Source organism: Gastrolobium bilobum, unplaced genomic scaffold (assembly GCF_033153095.1).
Source record: "Gastrolobium bilobum isolate Gb01-03AN ecotype WA unplaced genomic scaffold, APGP_CSIRO_Gbil_v1 utg5129, whole genome shotgun sequence".
NCBI lineage: Eukaryota > Viridiplantae > Streptophyta > Magnoliopsida > Fabales > Fabaceae > Gastrolobium > Gastrolobium bilobum.
In genome coordinates, this window is record NW_026897155.1 from 171,743 (window position 1) to 195,199 (window position 23,457).

At 36.9% G+C, this 23,457-nt stretch overlaps 1 protein-coding gene across 1 annotated transcript; it reads right to left on the minus strand.

The window, feature by feature from the left end:
- Window positions 1–270: 270 nt before the first annotated feature.
- On the minus strand, window positions 271–22,310 carry LOC133304573 (uncharacterized). Its single transcript, XM_061504627.1, has 11 exons — window positions 21,930–22,310; window positions 21,808–21,838; window positions 21,672–21,685; window positions 21,529–21,579; window positions 15,902–15,971; window positions 14,015–14,084; window positions 13,828–13,895; window positions 12,886–12,991; window positions 8,181–8,220; window positions 2,688–2,755; window positions 271–412 (listed from the first exon to the last, which is right to left on the minus strand). Exons 1-11 carry the CDS (start codon window positions 22,134–22,136, stop codon window positions 400–402), a joined length of 738 nt encoding a protein of 245 aa, XP_061360611.1. The 5' UTR covers window positions 22,137–22,310; the 3' UTR covers window positions 271–399.
- Between the last annotated feature and the right edge of the window lie 1,147 nt (window positions 22,311–23,457).

Consider the following 23,457-nt stretch of genomic DNA (forward strand, 5'->3'; position numbering starts at 1 on the left):
AAGTAAAGATGTATCTATTCTTAATTTAATTTAAAGAATATCATAATCTTAACCCACTAAAATATATAAGTAAACACAACTATACCTATTCACTTAATTTACAAAGTCGTTTTCGAAAAAGAAAAAGAAACCTTTCCCAAAGTATGCAAATGGCAACAAAACATCTGCATTGCAATTAACAGGAACAATCTAAAAGAAACCAAGAGCAAATTTCTGGTCATGTCTTGCTGAACATAATCCGCCATAATCTCTAATGTCCCTTCATTTATGTGCCAACATAAATAAAAGATAATCAAAACAGGCCTTATTTTCAAGAGAAAGAGGGATGGAGGGTAAATAAAAAGGTCACATCTGATTTGCATCCCACAGGTCGCCGCTTAAATTCTGGCTGAAATCACACTATGCCTTGGCCCTGAGAACGAAAAGATAATACAACTTTCATTGGCAACATAAGCTATATAATATTAACAGTTAAGAGTTTATAAGATCTTTTTAATACATAAAAAAATGCACTAAACGTCACCTTTTTTACAAAGTAGACACTCTGAACTTTAGCTTCGTTCTAATCACTTCTTAAAGTCTACCTATTTTTACAATAAATTCTTCTGTTAACTAGGGGTTAACTCACTAACAGAGAGTAAATCCTAACCGTTGGTCATTATTAAATCTCAACCAATTTTTAATATTATTAATAAAAATTTCATATTATTTGATTATTTTAATTTTATAAAAGTCAGGGTGTCCCGGCTCTACAAGCCAAAGACTTTGCCTTGCCCTCCAAGGCACAGTTAATCATGCTTTTAGACTTTTAGGTTACGATGATGTACTTATAATGATGCAAGCTTAAAGATGTTTTTAGGAAAAAAAATGAAAATGAAAATGAAAACTCCCCAACCCAACACAAAAAAGAGAGAGGAAGAGACAGAATAAAAAAGGAGAAATAAAAGGAAAATATAATATTGGGAGATAAAACATTCTCTTCTTTTATTTCTAAAGTTTATCTTCAGATATTTTAGAAAGTTATGTTGGTGATGTTTTTATCTATGGTATTTTTAAGTTATTTCTTTAAAGTTGTGAAAGTGTTGTTAATCTGGCAAAATATTCCTTTTACTCTTTTAATTTATCTTTTATTTGTGGTATCAACGTCTCCCTGTATGTTTATCTTTTATTTGCATTTAATGAATATGTTTTTAATTATTATAATATGTTTTTAAGATCATAAAACTAAAGAATTCCTTTGGTACTAAGTGGATATTAACGGAATATGGAATCTGAATGATTCTGATGTGACTGACCCACAAGGGGATCAATGACGCCTTATCGTGGCTTGAGATTTGCCATACAGAACCTTTCACATTCAGAGACCCACAACAGTTTGGGAAGCTTCAGTTAAATATTACATAATTATTTACATGTTATTATTTCTATTATTTTTTTTAATATAACAGAAAGAATGATCTTTTCCGTTATTACGGTTGAAATGGTTATAGTTAGAAAACCTCAATATTACTGAGATTCCTCTCACTTGTTTTGTGCTAATCTTTCCAGAAAAATAAGCATGCCAGTACGGAGACTGGAGTTGTAGAATTTTTGTATGCCTGTGAAACATCTTTAGAGGAGAAACAATTTCTTTTAATTTAGAGGATGATGTAATTTAGTCTATCTTCAGTTTAGACAATTATGTAACCTAATTTATTCCAGATGTATTAGCACACGTAACTTATTGTCTATGTATAATTAAATTCTAAGAATACTTCTTTTATATCCGCTAATCTAGATTCTAACTTTCTTGATTATAAAATAAAATTTAAGAAGCAATGTAATATCCTCTATATCAATTATAGGGGATGTTACATCACGAAAGTCCTTGACCATGCCTAAACATACAGAACCAAAACAAGAAAGGAAGAAGCACAACACTTTGTAATAAGGAATTTAATACAATTGCTTAGAATTATTTTTTTGTAAACTTACAAAAAAAAATTATTTCCCTTGGTAAGATTTTTTATCTGCATAATATGAAAAGCAAATTTACAGCATAATTTCTCCAATGATTCAGAACACAATTAAACCCATAAAAGGCTTGTAAAGCACCAATTCAACCCAAAAACTTAAACTGTTAGGAGAAGGTCACACTAATAGTTTTATATTATATGTCTCTAACATTCCCTCACATAAGAGTCCATTGAGCTTGAAGGGTAGACAATGCATAGGCCCCCGCGTACCTATGCTTAGAAACTATATAATATTTTAATTATTTATTAATAGAATGGAGCTCATAATAAGGATGCCACTAAACACAGGAATACAAGTGGTTGTTAAAGACTCTGTTTCACGGCAGAACTTCCCCCATCACTCTAGAGGACATATCACGATAAACAATTTGCAAGAGTGCTATATTAACAACTTGGCTTAAAGCTTATGTGAAAATGACAGTAAAGTTCCAAGTAGAACCAGAGTTTGAAAAATCTAGCAATCTGAAGAATGTCAAATTCACTATAAAAGAACTTTTTTTTCAGAGAAAGAGAGAGCGAAAGAAGAGTAGAGTACGATACCCTGTTTAATAAAGGGACAAAAGAGGTAACAGCAATCAAGCTCATCAATACAAGAATGCAAGATGCTCAACGAAAAAGAAAGTATCATTAATTTTGTCGTCAAATGCTTTGAATCATTAAACACCAACTAACCTTTCGATGTAAGAGTCATCCTCTGTATTAACAACAATGGCATCACCAGCTACAATGTGAGGTGGAACCTGGAAATCATTGATCAGACAAATAAACAAGACATCAGCATTTAGCATTACCAGCACCGAATATTGTATTAGTTCCATTCCACTTCAAATGTTCATGGAAAATGGAAACAATTTTTAGCAGTTAAGGACATACCAATTTGTTAATAATCAATTCATTAGTTATATCCTTTGATTTGAAGCATGAGAAAACATTTCATCTTTAGCTTTGAAATAGAATGGATGTAAGCATTCCCAGGTTAGAAAAAAAAAAAAAAAACTACGTATTCGAACTTGCCAGCTTTACAAGAATTGAGTTCACCAAAAATAAGTTACTTGCCTTTATGGAAGCTGGCTTATTTTATATTGATAGACTCTCAGTGTCAGCAAAGTCCTCCCATACATGAGAATTTGCAATTGACTGAGATGTGTTTCTTTAAGCATGACGTCTCATCCATTTTGTAGACTCTGGTTTACATACATCAAAGCTGTTTTTTTTTTTTTTGTAACTGGCTAGTGCTAGGGTTTATTTTTGTAACTCCCCCCCCCCCCCCCCCCCCTCTCTCTCTCTCTCTCTCACACACACACACGTCTTATGCTTCTGTAGGTTGTGAGTTACACTGACAGCTATGAAGATAACTGCCAGACAGTTAGCTAAGTAAGATTATGTTAGCTGCTGAGTCAGTTTCTGATTGCTTCCAGATATGGCAAACTCTGCTTTTACCTCTTCATCTACTGTGCCTTCTATTGTACCTGTGGTTAATAGTTAATACTTTAGCTTTTCTACCCAGCACAACGGTTACAAATGCCCATCACTTGATGGAAAACTGTTCATCTCCAAGGATGTTCTGCTCAATGAGCACCGGTTCCCTTACTCCTCCCAGTTTCTGCCTCTGCCAACCTACCTATCTCACCCTCGTTGCCCACTGATGGGCCCCTAATGCCTTTTAAACAGATATACAAGGGAAAGAAGAGTGAGTCAATTAATCCACTAGGGCTAGCCTAGTGGTGTGGGTGTGTGTAATAGGGTGTGTGTGAGTATGTGGTTGTGTATTTTATTCCCAGTAACCTACAAAAAAGAAGAAGAGTGAGTTAATTGGAAGGGGGTATAGGTGGCAAGCTGTGAATGGAGAAGGGGAAGGTAGTGGAATTACACCTTGAGTTGGTTATAAGTAAAAAAAAAAATAGAGAAGAGGGGCATACATGAGTTAAGCTTTGTGGAGTGGGGGAATTGGGATCTTCTGGAACCCACAGTTGTTGATTTTGGGAGGGAGCTTGGGAATTGGGTCCTTGTTATTTTATTGCATTATTTCCACCTTTAAGTTGTAGTTAGGAGATAATCACATTGTGTGATTATCCTCATAGTTTAATTGAGGTTTTTTTTTTTTTTTTACTATTTCATTGTGCTGAACCTGGTGTAGGAGCTAGTCTCCATTCTCTTTTATATCAATATTAAGCTGGTACGATCAATTTGGTATCAGAGCACTTTCGATCCTAAAGGTGCTTTATGGTCCGTACAAGAATGGAAAACAGACTAGTGGAAGTCGAGAGGTGCATTGAGCATTTGGAAGACAGGATCGGTGGTGTTGAGGACTCGGCTTGTCAGCTTCGAGAAATAGTTCGAGAGTTTCTAGACTGTGTAGATCTGCGTGATGTTAAATCAGGCACAAGGGATACAGGGAACCAGATTGATGCACGAGATAGTGGTGTGGGAGGTAGAACGTTGAGAAATGGGACGAACCCACGAGAAGAGGAGAGAAAGACGAGAATAGAGCTCAAGTTTTGAGAGAGGAAATCAGGGCAGAGATTTGTTTTCACGCTTTGGCTTATCTAAGTCATATGACGACCCAAGCACAGAGAATAAAAAAAATAGAAGTAGAAGAAGAAGAGAAGGAGATGGCGCGCAGTAAGGTTAGAGCCCTAATGGACGTGGAGGAACTACGTTTGGGGCGGGCATGGGTCAATACAAATGGGTTGCCTCACCCATCAAAACCCAGCCCATTCCAATGCAATAACTCTAGAGTTGCGAAATGGGCCTAGAACAGGCAACAAGGTTGTTGAGATATATAAAATCATTAATGTAACCCCACCCAACAGCTTAAGCTTTTGGGTTGAATTAGTTATTTACAAAGGTTGCCTTCAATCAATATGGGTCCAACATTTTGTCACATGCGAGCCCATTTAACAATGAGTGTTGGGTGCACTCAAAGGCCAGCCCAAGGAGCTACAAACCTGAATAGAATAGAGAATGGGGAACCTAAAGAGACCTCACATGCGTTTTAGGCATTGAACACCGAATGAGATGGCAGACAGACGACAACGCCACCTGTGCTTCGGGTGCGATGCCCCATTCTAGTTTGGCCACATTTGTCAAAACCCTAATCTTCGCATGATGCTTCTGGGTTTAGATGAAGAGGTGACCGAACATGAAATTGATCGACGAGAGGCAGGGGACGCGCATATCAGACTTAGTGTCCCAACATGGTGGGACTGGCTTCACATAGGTCCTAGAAAATAAAGAGGGATGTCCATGGAAGACGTATAGTTGTCTTGATTGATACGGAGGTTACCCATAATTTCTTAGCCAGATACTTGGCGGAGGAGCTAAAGCTGGTGGTGGAGAGAACATGTAAGCATTCGGTAATGGTGGGGGAAGGTGCGAAGGTTTGTTGCCAAGGTGGATGCAAGGGGATTCAATTGGAATGATGGGTATGCCAACTGCTCAAGACCTTTACATTTTCAATTTTGGGATACTCATGGTTAGAAAAGGTGCATGAGATTTAGGCCAACTTTAAGGAATTGATTTTGAGGGTGACAAAGGGAGATAATATGGTTGAAATTAAAGGAGATCACACACTTTCAAGGGTGTTAATTTCTTTCAAGGGATTGAATAGAAAGTGCAGGAAGGAGGCTGAGAATTATTATGCGAAATTGAGTTTTACGGGAACAGAGAGTAAGGAGTATTCAAGAGTCCCAGTGGAGGTTAAAGAGTTATTGCAAGAATTCCAAGAAGTTTCTAAGGGTACTATCGAGTTATTGCAGCTGAGATGTGTTAACGTTAATGAAGTTTCTACATACTCTATTTCATAGCCATCCATATATACTATTGAAAACAAACCAAGTTTCGTGGCAAGGACTTCCATAAAGGACAGAGCACTAGAGGAGGATGAAAGAGCAACGAATTGCAATGGTATAGAAGGATTCAATGATAGTTCAATATGCTTCAAGTAATGAGACCCGGGTGGAAGTTTTTCTCACATTTGTGGCTGGGACATGACCTATTTCTTCACCTTGCGGACAAGGTAAATCTTGATGGATGGGGTATTGATGGGCTCCTAATGCCTTTTAAACAGATATAAAAGGGAAAAAAGAGTGAGTTAATTGCAAAAGGGACAGGTGGTAGGCTATGAATGAAGAAAGGGAATTGGGAGGTAGTGGAATTGCACCTTGAGTTGGTTATAAGTAGAAAAGGAGAGAGAATAGGGGTATACATGAATTAAGCTTTGTGGAGTGAGGAAATTGGGATCTTCTGGAACATAGGGTTGTTGGTTCTGGGAGTGAGCTTGGGAATTGGGTCCCTTTTATTTTCTTGCATTATTTCCGTCTTTAAGTTGTAGTTAACAAATCATCATATTTTGTGATTATGCTGTTAGTTTAATAGAGTTGAACCTGGTGTAGGAACTAGTCTCCATTCTCTTTTATATCAATATTAAGTTGGTGCCATCATCCACTACCACTGAATTTGTATTATCTTCTTCTACACTTCAGTCAGTTGGCACTTCACCTTGACCTTATTCTTTTAATGATCATCATCCTTTTAAAATATCAGGACCCGACAGGCATATACTGAAATCTGTGTGTCAACTACACAGTGGAGGCTCTATTATATAACTAAACGAAAATGAATTACAAAGAGATATACATGATGTGGGACTTCGTCCCTCACACAAAACTACTTTATTTACAACATTTCCCCTCAAGCCAGAGCATACAGATCATAAGCACCACCAACCTTGTTACATATGTAATCTATTCAAAGACCTCTCAAAGGCTTAGTAAACACATCAGCTAGTTAATCATTTGAATTAACAAAATTAGCTACAATATCTCCCGAGAGGACCTTTTCATTGAAGAAATGACAATTTATCTCAATATACTTAGTCCTTTCAAGAAACATTGGATTTGAAACAATATGCAAACTGGCTTGATTATCGCAAATGAGAGTTGTTGGTCCAGTGTCTCCAAACTTGAGCTCCTTAAGCAGTTGTTTTAACTAGATGAGTTCACAAGTGATTGTGGCCATGAAACGATAATCTATTTCAACACTCAATCTGGAAACTAAACTTTGTTTCTTGCTTTTCTAATTTCTAGGATACTAAATTATCACCAACACTCAATCATGGAGGAAAGCATTCTTGGTATCCAACTAATAAAGATGACAGTGACGGATAGCAGCCATAGTAAGAAAGAGGCGAACAGAGGCAATTTTTGCCACTGGGGAGAATGTGTCTCCATAATCTAGGCCAAACACCTGAGTGTATCCCCTTGGCCACAAATCAAGCATTGAGACGGTCTACCTAACCATAAGGACCAACTTTGACAATGTATATCCATCTGCAACCAACAATAGACTTCCCATATCCCAAGTATCACTGCTCTGAAGGGCAAACATTTCATTAATCATAACATGTCTCCATCTTGAATGAGATATAGCCTCACCTACAGTCTTCGGAACAATCACAGAAGATAAGGAAGAAAGACAAGCAAAATGTGAAGGTAAAAGCCGATGATAAATCAAAGTAACATAATGAGGTGAGGGATTATGAGTAATACGAATATCTTTGCGGAGAGCAATGAGTAAGGCACGGCCGGAGCTAGAGGCGCATAAGGTGCCAGAGAAGAGTCCGCAGGAACCTCAGCAGCAACAAGAGCAAGTGCAATCTCAAGTGGAGGTGGTCGACGGTAAGGGGCAGATAAAAATTGGGTCATCCTGTGTAGGAGGGTGGTTGTGGCCGTGTGAACTCAACCAAGATCGGAGGAAGCGATAAGGTAGTAGAGGCTGGCTCAGAGTTTGGTGAAGAGGACCCAAAGTAGGGATCGTACTCAAATAAGACAACATCAGCCAAGATTAGATAACGATGAAGAGTGGAGGAGTAACACCTGTAACCTTTAAGGACCGAGTGTAATCAAGAAACACACTTGTAGGACAAAGCAACCAATTTATCAAGGGTAGGACTAAATATATTTGAATAACAATAATTTTAGAGATCGTACATCAATCTAAGGGGATATCAGACTGACCCTAAGTATAATAAGAAAGACAATAAATGTTGCTAGTACCTTTTGCATGATATAATAACTAGATTTCCAAGGTAAATGAGTAATTATTTTACCATTTACTTAAACTATTAAATAAATAGAGAAGGGAAAAAAAAATCATTCGACTTACTTCAACTGTAAGGCCGTTGTCCAGTACAACCTTTTTATTCCTAAAATCAAGGAGAGAAAAAAGTTAGTACAAGTGTAAATTTTACAAGCCAAAGGATGCACAGAGAAGCTCAAAAGCTCTATCCCAAAAGTTAACTTCATCATTGATATGTATAATGATGTCATATATGCAAATACTAGCAAGTATTGTTGATACAGAAACAGAAATATAATTAGATACAAATTGAACCAAATGATCATTTTCCTCCAATTTACTGAGAATTAAACATGCCGAAAAAATATCACAGCTATATGATAGGACCCACAAGAAGAATAATTACAAAATTAGTTGGATAATTCAGTTACAGTAGATACATAATTAGTTAGATATTGAGCTGTTGGAGGTTGTTAGGAACAACTGCATAGCCTAAATAGGAGGAAAGGTAAAAGAGGAAAGAGGGATGTTGGGTAATGAGCATGGTTTAGAAATGCAGAAACAGAGTGGAGTTGTTTGAAATTATTCAAAGAAAATAGAGAAATAGAAACATAGAACACATAAATTGTTAATATGGAAAACCCTCTCAATATAAGGAGTAAAAACCATGTGACCAAAGGTCCAAGTCCAAGAAATTCTCCACTATGAAAATGAAGTTACAAAGAGTATTTCTCTCTTGTATATAACACAAAGGATTGCACTCAATATCTCACCCAATAATTGGATGGATTATAGTGAGTTCCTTTCTCGTTTTAGGGGTTCTTGTTTGGGTGCTTGACACATCAACCCATATCTTCTCCCCGATTTATAGATGGTCAAGGGACCACTCTTCCATGCTCTAGATGATTCTCAAAGCATGGAGACTTGAACTATTCTAGTTCCAATGTTGCATTGGAATGTGTAGCCAACTAAAGAAAAGAAATTAAGCAGGAAAATGCCAACAAATTTCTCTTTTTTGACTTAATTAGAGAGGGTAGTAATCCTGACACCTCACAGCAATCTTCAAATTTCTTGGTCAAAATGACCTTTCATCATGATGGACTAGTTCAAGTCGGTGTGTATTTTATCCAGCTGCAATTGCTTTTCTTCTATCACATCTCCGATCCAGTAATAATGAACATCAATATTTTTTGAGCGAGAGTTAAAAGTTGAATTTTTTGCCAAGTTTATCGCACTGTGATTATCACACTTTGTCACATATTTTTCTTGTTTGTAGCCGAGTTCCAGCAAGAAGTTCTCATCCATAGTATCTTTGCAAGTTTTTGTTGCAGCAATGTACTCTGCTTTGGAGATGGATTGGGCCACACATTTCTAGAGCTTAGACTGCCAAGATATAGCTTCCCATGCAAAAGTAAATAGGTAATCCAACGTCAACTTCCTTGAGTCGGCATCACCACCTAAGTCAACATTCGAGTAGCCTTCTAACTCGGGTTTTCGTTTACCGAAGCACAAACACCTATTATTTGTGTAGTACTGAAGTATTGGCTTTGTTACAAATGAATATCTACTCTATTAAGTCAAACCATTGGCCTTGATACCATGTTGAGTAAGGAGGAAACAATAGACATTTGATGAAATCTGTGTATCTCAACCACAAAACAATGTCCAGATTATATAGCCAAAGAATACTAAATACAAACACTAGAATCCTAATTACCGTAACGGCTAAGTGTATTCAAAAAGTGGGAAATAGGGTGCTAGGAGAAAGCAAAGGAATTGGATTCCATACAAAAGAAACATGGTGGTGGAATGGAGAGGTGCAAGAGGCAATTAAACAGAAAAGGGAATGCTTTAGATCTTTGCATAAAAGTCACAATGATTTGCAAAAATTTAGATTGCCGAGAAAAAATGCAAAGAAAGCAGTGCGAGAAGCTAGAGATAAGGTTTTCGCCAATTTATATAAAAATCTTGGGAGCAAGGATGGTGAAAAAGGTATATACATCCTTGCAAAAATGAGGGATAAGAAAAATAAAGGCCTCACCCAAGTTAGATGCATCAAGGATGAAAACCAAAAACTTTTGGTAAGAGATGAAGATGTAAATGAAAGATGGATGAACTACTTTAACAAGCTTTTTAATGGGGATGGCGATAAAAGCGGAGTAGGCTTGGAGGATGCTTATGATGATCGAAATAAAAGATTTGTGCGCAGAATCAATACACATGAAGTCAAGGAGGCTTTAAAGAGGATAAAGACTAATAAAGCTTTGGGACCCGATGGCGTACCTATTGAAGTGTGGAGAGGCTTAGGGGAGGTGGCAATAAATTAGCTGACCAATCTTTTCAATAAGATTCTTCCAACAATAAGATGTCTGATGCTTGGAGGAAAAGTATGCTTGTGCCTATTTACAAAAATAAGGGAGATATCCAGAATTGTTCTAACTAGAGCCATTAAGCTTATGAGTCATACTATGAAGTTGTGGGAGAGAGTTATTGAACATAGTTTGAGGAGAGAGACCAATATTTCTGTAAATCAATTTGGATTTATGCCAGGAAGATGTACCACAGAAGCTATTTTCTTGATGCATCAATTGATGGAAAGATATAGAGGAAAAAAGGATTTACATATAGTGTTCATAGATCTTGAGAAAGCATATGATAGGGTCCCAAGAAAAGTTTTATGGTGGATTCATGAGAAGAAAAAAGTACCCTCAAAATATGCAAAAACAATCAAGGATATGTACGATGGGGCTACTACATGTGTGAAAGCTTATGATGGAACATCAAGTTATTTTCCTATTACAGTAGGTGTACACCAAGGTTCGGCTCTGAGTCCTTATCTCTTTGCCTTAATTATGGATGAACTAACAAAAGACATTCAAGAGGAAGTGTCGTGGTGTATGTTTTTTGCTTATGATATTGTGCTTATTGATGCAAAGACACTGTTAATAGAAAACTGGAATTGTGGAGAAGCACTTTGGAGTCCAAAGGTTTCACGTTAAGCCAGAGTAAGACTGAGTATATGAAGTGTGAGTTTTCTCTAGTAAGGGATGGAGATCAAGACCCGTGCATCTACTTGGTCAAGAGGTACCCAAGAAAGATGCTTTTAGATACCTGTGATCAATTTTGCAAAAAGGTGGTGAGATTGATGAAGATATAAATCATAGAATTAGAGCAGGGTAGATGAAATGGCAGAATGCATCTGGATTTTTGTGTGACCGCAAAATTCCCCTTAAGCTAAAAGAAAAATTCTATAGAAAAGCAGTAAGGCCTGCAATGTTATATGGAGCTGAATGTTGGCCAGCACATAGGCAACACGAGCACAAAATGGGAGTAGCAGAAATGATAATGTTAAGGTGGATGTGTGGTTATACGAGTATGGATAAGATAAAAAATGAAAATATTCGACGAAAAGTAGGAGTAGTACCGGTAACTGAAAAGATAAGGGAGCTGGGAGCATAGATTGAGGTGGTTTGGGCACGTAATAAGACGGCCCCCTTGATGCTCCTGCAAGAACAAAAGTTTGTTACCAAGAGCTCGACACAAAGAGAGGTGGAGGTAGACCAAAACTTACCTGGGGAAAGGTAGTTAAACAAGACTTAATGGAGTGGGATATAGATTGGCAGACAGTGTGTCTTAGGACGGAATGGAGAAACACTATAAGCAGAGTGGAAAGTTAAACCTGTTGTTATTCCTATATTCCAGATTATCCCTTTTTAGTCCTTTTCCTTCAACCCCCCTCTCTTTCTTTTTCCCTTCTTGTCTTTTATCTTATTTCCCCCTTCCTCAATTTTTATTTTTATTTTATTTATTTTTATTTTTATTTTATTATTTATTTTATTCTATTGTTATTTTATTTTATTTTTAATCTCCTCTTATCTATCATTGGGTTCATTTACCACCGACCCCAATTAACTTGGGTTAAAGGTACTGCTAATGTTGATGTTGATGTTGATATAATTCTAACTACCATATTTACATAATCAGTAAGATACTATTTACATAGTATAATTACCAACATTATCTTAGAATAGTTTAGAATATCATAGATGATCTCTTAATAATAGTTTCTTTATTTTTTTATATTTCATGATTTATCTCCTTATTTAATTAGGATTTGGAGTCAAATATTAATATAAATAGGAATTAGTGCTTTGTAGTTATATCACACCATAACAATTCTTCATAACAATATCAATATAATTTTATTCTTCCGAGTGTTCGTTTTCCTCCCTTTATACCTAGATCCCCATAATTTCAACATAACTAATACTAAACTCCTAATCCTAATTAAATAAAAAATAAATCATGAAATACGGAAACCAATCCTAAGAAATTCTAAAATATTCTACGATATAATAATAATATTACGTGATATTTTCTAAATATTTTAACAAAGATCGAACTGGTTGGTGTTTGGGTATAGAGAACAGTACATGCAATAGAAGATTGAAGATTTGAAACTTTTACAAAAGATTCGTCTCAGAAGGAATTAGGTGGTCGAGTACGAAGTCTGGATGTCAAATTGAAGAAACACATCAGAAATTCCTATGACTCCTTAGGAATCACAAGTTGTGGGGTGGATGCTTGAACTGACCTCATTAAGGAGAAGATAAGCCCACAGAAATAGGTAAAATGTTCGAACCAATAAGAGGAAATCTTGTAACACAATACTTTAGCATAGTTCATCAGAAAATGTTCCAAGACATCCACAAAATAAAAGGAAGAAAATGCCAATGGCAAGGTACAAGATCAAGTACAACTTTTAAATGCAATAATGGATAATTCCATATACCTCGGAGTGGCTGCAATCCCTTCCTTGACAATACATGTCACGCGTTTTGGAACAGATGCAGATAAAGGTTTATCATCATAAAACTGTACCTTAACTTTCATTTCATCTGTTAACCAGGCAAAAAAAATGATAATTAACAAGTATAGAAGACCCAATTGAACTAAGCCTAGTTATATCTACCAAACTAAAAATTGTTACTCGATGACTACCAGAGGGTAAAATAATTTTGTTTTATTTTATTTATAAAAGAAATCATATTAGAGAGAACAGAGGAGAAAATACAATGAGAAAGGAGGATAAGGTCCTTATAAACATGACACCGAACGAGAAGAGGAGGGGAAGGTAGGGGGGGAAGAGCCTTGAAGACACAAAATTAGAAAACAAACTTATACCACAAATGCAGAACAAAGAGAGGCTACAAACGAAAGTGTGTCCCATAACATATGTAAAGATGACTTGGATAACGAAAGTGTGTCCCATAACTAATGATAGTGATCAAGCATATGATTAGAACACTACAATGACAAGAACAGACCTTCAAAAGTTATGCATTATGGACACATTAGATAAAGAAAGCCTCGGAAGAGATACAAGTTAAGAAGCTATAGGAAGGAAAGACTACACTGAACACTTACATCTGCAAGTAGTTGTCTAAGTAAATGAGAAATTTGAAAAATTGTTAGCACAAAGATCAGGGAAACACTTGGGCAACCTACCGAAAAAAGAAAAAAATAATAGTGGAATTGACAATAACCCATACCAATTTATTAGCATTGATGACAAAGTCAGAAAATAATTGGTAGCACAGCAACAAGTTATTGAAACAAGGATGCTATCTTCTAGAGTATGAGCATAAGCACGGTTGGAAACCACGTGAATTTTCCATATAAATTGAACAAAAAAGAGAAGTGATAAAGGATAAATAATGGTAGCTTTATCCACCTTGTAGATATAAACAATTCTTGCCAAACAAGTCTCTGGAAACTTCCATTTGATCCAATGTATCAGGGCTGACAACAATTACAAAGAGAAATCACATTAATTAACTTTGCTCACCAATAATTTCTTGCACCCAAAAGGGTAGTATGATATACTGACAGAAAACTAGGATGAAAGACGTAAGACTCACTCCATTAATACTACAGTTCCATCATGATCCATGCACATATAAATGAAAGTTTTTTCCCGAACGTAGACCCCTGCAAGTTGATTATCAGCAGGCGTGAAGTGTCCTAGTACATCACTAATTAGAGAAAGTAAATATTATCCCACATCAGGTTGATTTAAGTGTGGAAAATGCACAGATTCACACAGGTTGATTGGATTTGCATAACAAATATACACACACACACAAGTGGAGGATTACCTGTTTAGTATCCTGATTTTCACACTAATTTTAACAAAAATATGCAGCAAATTGTGTGCTGGACAGATTAGGGATTCAAGATTCACAGGTTCAATCAACTTAAGAAATTAATTTTCCCCTTCCAAGCTCCCATCTACACCCAAATATTGTATAGCTTAATTATTATATAGCACCATAGTCCATAGCATCTCTTTGGCCAATCAAAAAACGGAAATATGCCCAACAGTGTATATCATTTCTCCCTGTGCATGTATGAAGATGAAGCAAAGTTAAGCACGGGCAGTGTCATGAACCAGCTTCACCCAGAAGCTTAAGCTTGTGGATGATGGCATATGAATGGTTTTATTATATCTTTTAACACGCCCCCTCATGGTAAGAACTCTTTTTTGGGTTTTGAACTGTGGATCATGCACAGGACAATTTTTTTTCTTCATCTTATGCTGAAATTTAAAAAAAGTTATTCGAAGAATAAGGGCAGCAAGAATTAAACTCTAGACAACTTGGTCCATAGGTTTTAATACCATGTCATGAACTAACTATTCCAAAAGCGCTTTTGAATGATTTAATTATAGCTCTTAAAGTATGTAATATTCTAGCTCAAGATCAAAATGTTGACATATTGACCAAAGCGTTGTTCTCACATAGGTTTTGTGAAATGAGGGACAAACTCAAGGCGGTGGATACTTTTTCCATCTCACCTACCCTGAATTTGAGGGGGAAATGTTAAGAGTGTCAGACTTATAAGACACGTGCTTCTATTTAGTAGTTACCCAGAGCCTACTTATGCTAAGAAACTCCACAATATTTAATTATTTTTATTAATAGAATGAGGGCGGTAAAGATTGAACTCATGACCATTTGGTCACGACCTGCTCTGATACCATCTAAAGAACAATTTCAACCCAATAACTTAAGCTTTTGGATGAGGCTATATTAATGGTTTTATATTTCTCTAACAAGGGCCATTTTCGGTGGGCCTTCAGTGATTGGACGAGCTAGGGATGAGAACGCACACGGTACGTTTGCCGGTTGGAGAAGTTGAGGCAGCGAAAGATGGACGGGCATGAAAAGTGGCAGGTAAGGTCTTGTAAGGTTCTGTGAGGCCCAAAAAATAAGGTTCTTAAGCGCAATGAAAGAGCATCCAAGAGGTCAAGAAGTGGCTGCAATGAAAGTGGCGGCTGAAGGCAAAGTAGGATTCATTTTACAAAAGTAAAGCCTCCAATATCAAGAGCTATAATACCAACTTCAAATATAGAAATATGAAAATATTGAATATTATTATTTTTTGAATAATACTATACATGAGTTTTAATACGGCTCCCTTATGACTGAATGGTTACAGGTTCAAATCTAGAAAATAGTCATTTTGCAAATATACAAAGGTAAGGTTGTTTATAAGGATTGCCCTTACCCCACTTTCGCTAGTCGGGATTTAACGGGGAGTATTTTTTTATACTATACTTGAGTTTAGTCTATTATACAGACCTAATTGCCTAAGATAATGAATCTATGGAAACAGAATATTTACAATAATTACAATGATATACAGTGAATATTATATAGTAATGAATAGTAAAAGAAATAGGACTATAACAATAGTTGTATTACTCAAAAATTTGCGTTTGACATGTTACAAATATAGGGACATACTTTCAATATCCTCATAAGTACCCATTCGTTGTGTTACCTTGTTACCGTGCCCAATGTCACGAAGTTCCACCTATTACAGAAACAACTACAATTTTCAGTTAGGAGTGGAGTTAAAAGTAAGAGTGCAGAAGTTAAAACTTACAACTATATCCAATAACAATAGCACAAAGAAGTAAGGCATAAGGAAAACCAAGAAAAATGAGATTTCCTTTAATCATAGGTGATGGTAATTGTAGTAACCACATAAACAGTATCTTGCTGATTATGCAAATAGGGTAGTCAATATTGTGTTGATATGTAAATAGGGTATTCAGAATCAAGTAATTATAGTATCTAGGATACTAGTGATATCTGTATTTACTACTCTTTGGCTATATCATGGAACTATAATTTATATAATAGAAATAGTAATGGAGAGAGAGCTCCTACACAATCAAAACAACAAAAAATGAAAGATGATAGCAGAATACAACTAATCTACTGTACAACAGTATACTGTTAATAAGCAATAACAAATTACAGACTCGATAACAGACTCAATGACAATTACTTCTTTTTCCTAGCTACTAAAAATGAACCTTCCAGTATCGCTTACTTCAGATGATCATTTTTCCTCCCCTCCCCTCAAGCAACTTTCCAGCTTATATCTCCTCCATCTCCCTCACGATCCACGCCACAACTCACCCAATTCCCATCGACATTCATTGCTTGTCACATGAAATTCTTTATAACTAACTCTCCTTCATTACCCTCACATGCCAACAGATTGTCACCCCCTCCTTCCCTTTGGGCTTTTGTTTTCCTCCTGTATACTTCTTTAAAAGGTATCACAAGCTCATCAACACCCCCTCCCTGAAGAATCACCTCGTCCCCAAGGTGAAAAGAGAGAAATTAGTCCTTGAAAGCCTCCATATTTCCCCAAGAACACTCATAATCCAGCTGATCTTCCCACCTCACTAATGCTTCGATTTGTCTAGTAAGCAGTCTTCTTGCCTTCAAAATTTCAGCAGGGTGTACTTGTTGCTCTAACATCTTAGAAAGGCAATTTGGGAGCCAATACTCGAACCATGGGATGCACATCCTCCTTGAGCTGTGAAACATGAAAGATGGGATGTACTTTTTGTGGAGGGAGCTCTAACTGATAAGCAACCGGTCCAACACGTTTCATGAATGTAAATGGTCCACAAAGCCGAGGACTAAGCTTTTGATTGAGCTCCTTTGCTAAGGAACGTAGTTTATGTGGCTGAATCTTCAAGTCCACCTAGTCCCAATTGCAAATTCAACCTCCTTTCTCCCCTTATTAGCTAGTGCTTTCATCTGTTCTTGAGTCTTATATAGGTTCTGTTTTAAATCCTTAAATGTAGCATCCCTAGCCAGCATCCATTGGTCTACTGCAACCACTGCAGAACTATTAGTGACAAACTGTATGAAGTTAGTAGGATCCCTCCCATACAAAGAACAAAAAGGACTTATTTGAATAGATCAATTATATGAAGAGTTTAACCAGAATTCTGCCTATGGCAACCACTTAACCCAGCTTTTGGGATGTCCGTTAACAAAGCACCATAAATAAGTCTCCAATGTTTTGTTAACAACTTGGCAATCCATTTGCAGGTAATACGTCGAACTGAATCTTAATTAGTGGCAGCCAACTGAAATAATTCACCCCAAAACTTACTAACAAACATGCGATCCCTATATGAAATTGAAAATTTGGGAAAACCATGTAACCAAACCATTTCTTTCACAAATATAGTAGCTACATCTTGGGCATAAAAAGGGTGTTTGAGTGTCATAAAATAGACATATTTTGTTAATCTATCCACTACAACCATGATAGTATCTACACCTTGTGGCTTGGGTTGCCCTTATATGAAGTTCATGGAGACATCTTCCCATACTCTTTTGGGCATTTGAATGGGTTGAAACAGACCAACTGGGAGCAAATTCTCATACTTTTGTTGTTGGAAAATGCCACACGCCTTCACAAACTCCGCAATGCCCCTTCTCATTCCCATCCAAAAGAAAACAACCACTATTCTTTTATCGGTTTGCATTTCCCAATAGTAATTTCCCCCATGGTGATGAGTGAAACTCATTCATGATAATTGGAATATAAGCAGAGGATTTGGGGATGACCAACCTATTTTTATACCAAGGGCAACCTTTCATCACATGATAGCCAGGATAGCACTTGGCGTCTACCATCACCTTAGCCATGATTTTGTATATGGTGGCATCTTTCACTACCTCCTTAGCAATAACTAGTAAATTTGGGCAAGACATAATTGTTAACTCCTTGCAATCCATGACTCTCAATAAAGAATCAGCGGCTTTGATCTCTATTCTTGGTTTGTAATGGATCTCAAAATCAAATCCCAGCAATTTTGCAACCCATTTATGCTGCCCTTCTGCCATCAGATTTTTTTCCATCAAATATCTTAAAGTCTTTTGATCCATCCTTATTATGACATGGCAACCCATAAGATAATGGCGCCACTTTTTGCGTAATGCATATGGTATGTGGCAGAACAACGTCTTGCATAATGCATACATGGGTATGTTGTAGGCTGGTTACCTACGTAACGCATATATGTATAGCAAAAACAATAGCTTTAAGCTCACTTTCGTACACTGAAATTGACTTGGCCTTTTTCAGAAAACACTTAGGTAAGATAGACAAGAGGGTGCCACTGCTGCATCAGTATAGCCCCCATACCAGCCCCTGAAGCAATAATTTCTACCACGAAAGTGTCATTTGAGTTTGGAAAGGCCAAATGTAGGTGAATGCATCATTTTTTCCTTCAATGCCTCACGAGCTTTTTGTGCTTCCTTCCCCCAACAAAAGTTGTCCCTTTTAAGTAAGTGTGTCAAGGGTTTGGCAATGTGTCCATATTTCTTGACTAATCATCTGTAATAACCGTTCAAGCCCAAAAAACTCTTCAACCCTTTCAAGTTGCTAGGAACTGGACACTTACTAATGGCTTCTAACTTCTGTGGATCAACCTTCACCCCTTCTTTGATATTAAGTGCCTTAAGTATTCTAATTCTATCTTTTTGAAATTGGTAGAGAAGTGCCTCAAAATTTCCAACAACTACGAAGATGATTTATATGTTCTTCTTCATTTACACTATACACCAATATGTCATCGAAAAACCCCAACACATACTTCCTCAAAAAGGGCCTAAAAACAATGTTCATTAAAGATTGGAAAGTGGACGAGGCATTCCTTAAGCCAAATGGCATCACTAAGTATTCATAGTATCCTTCGTGTGTGCAAAAGGCTGTTTTTTCTATATCTCCCATACTCATTCGTATTTGATGATAACTAGACAATAGTTTTAACTTAGAAAAAATTCCAGCTCCCCCCCAACTCATCTAACAGCTCATTAATTATCAGAAAAACTAACTTATCAGGGATTGCTACATGGTTTAATGCTCGATAATTAACGCAGAACCACCAACTTCCATCCTTCTTCTTGACCAAGATCAAAAGGCTGGAGAATGGGCCGCTATTAGGCCTGACCATCCCTAAAGCCAACATTTCCTTCACGAACTTTTCAATCTCCTCTTTTTGATAATAAGGATAATGATATGGTCTGATGTTTGGTATGCACCATCCCTCAGTATGATTTTGTGATCACAGGTCCTTTTTGGGGGTAACTCTGAAGATGGTTGAAACATGTCTTTGAATTCCAGCAATACTTCAACAATTTTGGATGAGATCACTGGTTGGCCCTCCTCCACCACTGAACAATAACTCAATTCAATATAAGACCTTTCCATTCTTTTTCTCCATGAACGACTCAGGCCCTTATATGGTCTCTTGCTACACGAGTCACTAACTTGCCCTCCCACGAAAACATCAAGATCAAATCCTTAAAGTTCACATTCCCCCAACCATTTGAAGCCTAGAATCACATCAACCCTACTAAGGTTGAAAACGAAAAAAAATTGTGTCACTTACAGACTAGGTAATTCCAACTGTTGTCCCTTGCACACTCTCGAACTACATATCTTGTGACTGTCACCAAGTCATGTGACTTCCCCGTATCAACCGATACCACCACCCGATGTCCTTTAACATTTCCCCAAAGTTTTAGAGAGCGATTAGATGTCATACCTACCATTCTGTGAACACTTAACTGCAGATTTCCATCCCCTTCTGCATCTCCCTCTTCTTTGTTCAATCCATTGTCAATAAGATCACTCTCCCCTTCACCCAAAATCATCACATGCAATTTTGGAATGTAACAAATGCGATCAAGTGAAAAGAGAGCATCACACCTGAAGCACAAATTGCATCTCCTCCTGTCGTTTAGTTCCTCCTTTGTTAATCTTCGAAAATGAGACCTTCAACGATCTTGACCATCGTTCACCATGGCAATACCCTCCTATGTCGTTTCCCCTCTCTCTTCGTTACAGTGAGGGTTTGTCGTACCCTCACTTGTAACAGATGACCTATTTCACCTCATTGGGCTATAACACTTAACATATTTCTCCCAATAGTATTATCAGTCTGCATCCTACTCCTATTTTCACGGTTACTCAAAGTGGATTGTCCAATATATCCAACCCCATCTACTGACCCATTTGTGTTACGACCCGTAAATGACCCAACCCGACCCAAAAACTACCCCCTCTGTTCAACCCTTTGTGCTAGCATCATCATCTGCCCTAGATCCGTTGAAAAATGTAAGTGTATCTCTACTCGAATTTCTTTTTTTAGTTCGTCAAGAATGCTTGCTTGCATCATATTTTCATCTACGTGCCTGAGTTCCTCTCTAAGCCTTTTGTGATGTTAATTGGGCATTGGATCCGGATGATCACACGTCCACCTTAGGTTCTTACATCTATCAAATCTAGTCTCATGGCGGTCCAAGAAATAGTTCTTGGTGGCCCGTTCCAGCACTGAGACTGAATAGTGGAGCCGAGCCACTATTGCAGTAGAAATTATATGGATCCCCTCCCTACTCACTAATCTACAAGTTCCCATTTCCACTGCAGTTATTTAATGCAACAACCTCAGTATAGTTTCTCTTCTTATAAGCCTGTTTCCCATGCTCACACCAAGCATATGAACTTGACATCTTCTTTTTTCAAGAGAAGGTTCTTAACAAGTGCCTAGTTGTTACTCATGTTCCAGCTCGAGACTGAGATGCGGATGTTTTCACAAAAGCTCTCTCCAGAGTCAAGTTCTGTTTTGTTTGAGACAAACTCAGGGCATTCAACCATCCTGAGTTTTCAGGGGGAATAATAGAGATATGCTCGTCTAGATCAGTAGTCTTAGTTACAGAAACAGTTGGTGTAAGCTAGCCTCTGTTATTACAATTAGTTGTTAGAACAAGTCTGCTAGAGTTAGTTAAAGTTGTCTCTAATTGTACAAGATTCACGATTCTATAAACGTAAGAACTCATGACTGATTTCATAAGAATATGAAAAATGATCAGTTTCTCAGAGATTTCTCTCCCTTTCATTTTCTCTTAGCTACTTAGTACTTACACTTTCCCTCATTTTCTTTGTTCATGCTCAGATTTTTTCAATATGGAACAGGTCATATTGAATAAGATGCGTGTCCAGTCAGGGTAAGTATGACGAAAGGAAAAAAGGAAATCTCAGAATAAACCTTGATTGTGGCTTTTCCTCTTCCTTCGTGAGAGTGATCTACTTTAAGAACCTGATGAGGTTTACATAACAAAAAACGGTGTTGGATAACAAGCTTCAATGAATATTATTTGACAACAAGCTGGTCGAGTAATTACTAATTACCTCGTAAATGCGACCTGGAAGCAAGCATGTGCAGCAGAACAGGAATACAGAGTGAATTTGTTAGTGAGTATAATATAACTGCACATATCGAATTGAATCATCAGAGTAAAATTCAATAGTCCAAAAGCAAGGCAACCTAGTTTTTCAATGATATTTCCGACTCTAACCTGCACCGCAATAAAACAACAACAAGACAGTGATGCGTCTACATAATCTGGATTGAATCCCGATAAATGGTTAAAGTTAATAGATGCATACATCAGAACCAGAGACTTTGATTCCCCGACATTGAATGGTAGACCATGGAGCGGTGAAGGGACCCGAAGGCGGTGAAGGCATTGAGTACAATAGTGGAGGAGAGCAAGAAAAAGAATAATATAAATACGATGACAGTCTGAAGAGAGGCTTGGAGTTAGAATCGGAGAGCCTCAATCTCTTGCTAAGAGTCAGCGACAGAGCTTGCATTCTCTCAGTTTTAGTTGGTCGATTCAGATTAACCTTCTTCGGAACACACTTCAGGCACCTACATAACAATTTACGATGGCCCCCGCACCCTAAAATCCGTCTGTTCCATATCGCTCGACATGCATGCTTATGATTTTCTGTACTTTTTATTTTTTTATTTCCTTAAACCCTAAATCCGTGGTTGATTATATGTCAAGAGGAGTATTATTAGTTTATCTTATCGTCTCATTTTATCTCATCCAATATATAATTTCTTATCCTATGATGGGATAGCGTGCGTAGTCTCATTTTATCCTATCCAATACAAAATTTCTTATCTTATGAGGGAAGCGTGCGTAAGGGGTGAAAGTGGACTGAGTTGGGCTAAGCTTTGCCCCGAAAAGTCCAAGCCTATGCCAAAAAAATTTAATTTGGTCTGGCTTAAGCCTACTGCGAGTCTAACTGATAATTTGGTTTTACCCGTTTATAAAAAAAAAAAAAAATAGCCTGACCTGACTCGTTAGCATGTTAATTTTTAACTTCTAAGCAAAATCATGAATCAATTTTACAAAATACTCAAATTTTGTTGCTAAACCAAAAATCATAATTTCAACGTCCAAATAGAATCATGAATAACAACAAAAATCAAACAATCTGCATTTAAGTCACTTTCGAAAGCAAAATGCTCAAACTAAATAACATATATTTCATCATATTCAACAAACAAATCCATGCTATTAAAATATAACATCTTTTAATATATTCCAACAAACACATCATGATGCTTGTAGTAAGTATAACATCTTCCAAAAATCTTTTAATATATTCATATACACAATTTAACATGTTGAGATGTTGATTCCTTCTTCATAAGAAATAAAGTCAAAATTCTATTAAAATATAATCGAATATAATTAAGTGTAAATAATTGCAATTGATTAAATTTATATCTTTTATTTTTTCTTTAAGGCATGCTTATTTTATTTCAAATAAATAGTACAATATAGGCCGAGTTGTAGGCTTATAGGTCAGCCCTTGTGAAAATTGACCTACGGCCTTTTTATTAAAAAAGGTTTTTCAAGGCCCAAGTCCGACCTATTTTACGAAATATACTAGGTCAGGTCTGTCATGACGTAGGTCGAGCCGTAGGCCCCTGTAGGCTGGCCCGGCCCAGTTTCACCCTAGGGAGCGGGTTAGGATTCAACAGGATAGGATACCCAATATATCCCCACGCTACCCAATATATCCTCGCGTTACCCAATATATTTGTATTTATTGTATTATTATTTTTTTCTTTTTCCTCCTCTTACATAATCTTATCAGATTGTTAATCAGGTGCTCA

What these genes read in the sequence shown, in the direction of transcription:
- LOC133304573 (XM_061504627.1), bottom strand. Translation starts at nt 22,136, where the DNA reads ATGCAAGCTCTGTCGCTGACTCTTAGCAAGAGATTGAGGCTCTCCGAT. An exon ending in TCAAAGTCTCTGGTTCTGAT is followed by an intron (nt 21,839 to 21,929) that starts GTATGCATCTAT and finishes ATTGCGGTGCAG; the next exon opens with GTTAGAGTCGGAAATATCAT. An exon ending in GAATTGTTTATATCTACAAG is followed by an intron (nt 12,992 to 13,827) that starts GTGGATAAAGCT and finishes CCTGGTTAACAG; the next exon opens with ATGAAATGAAAGTTAAGGTA.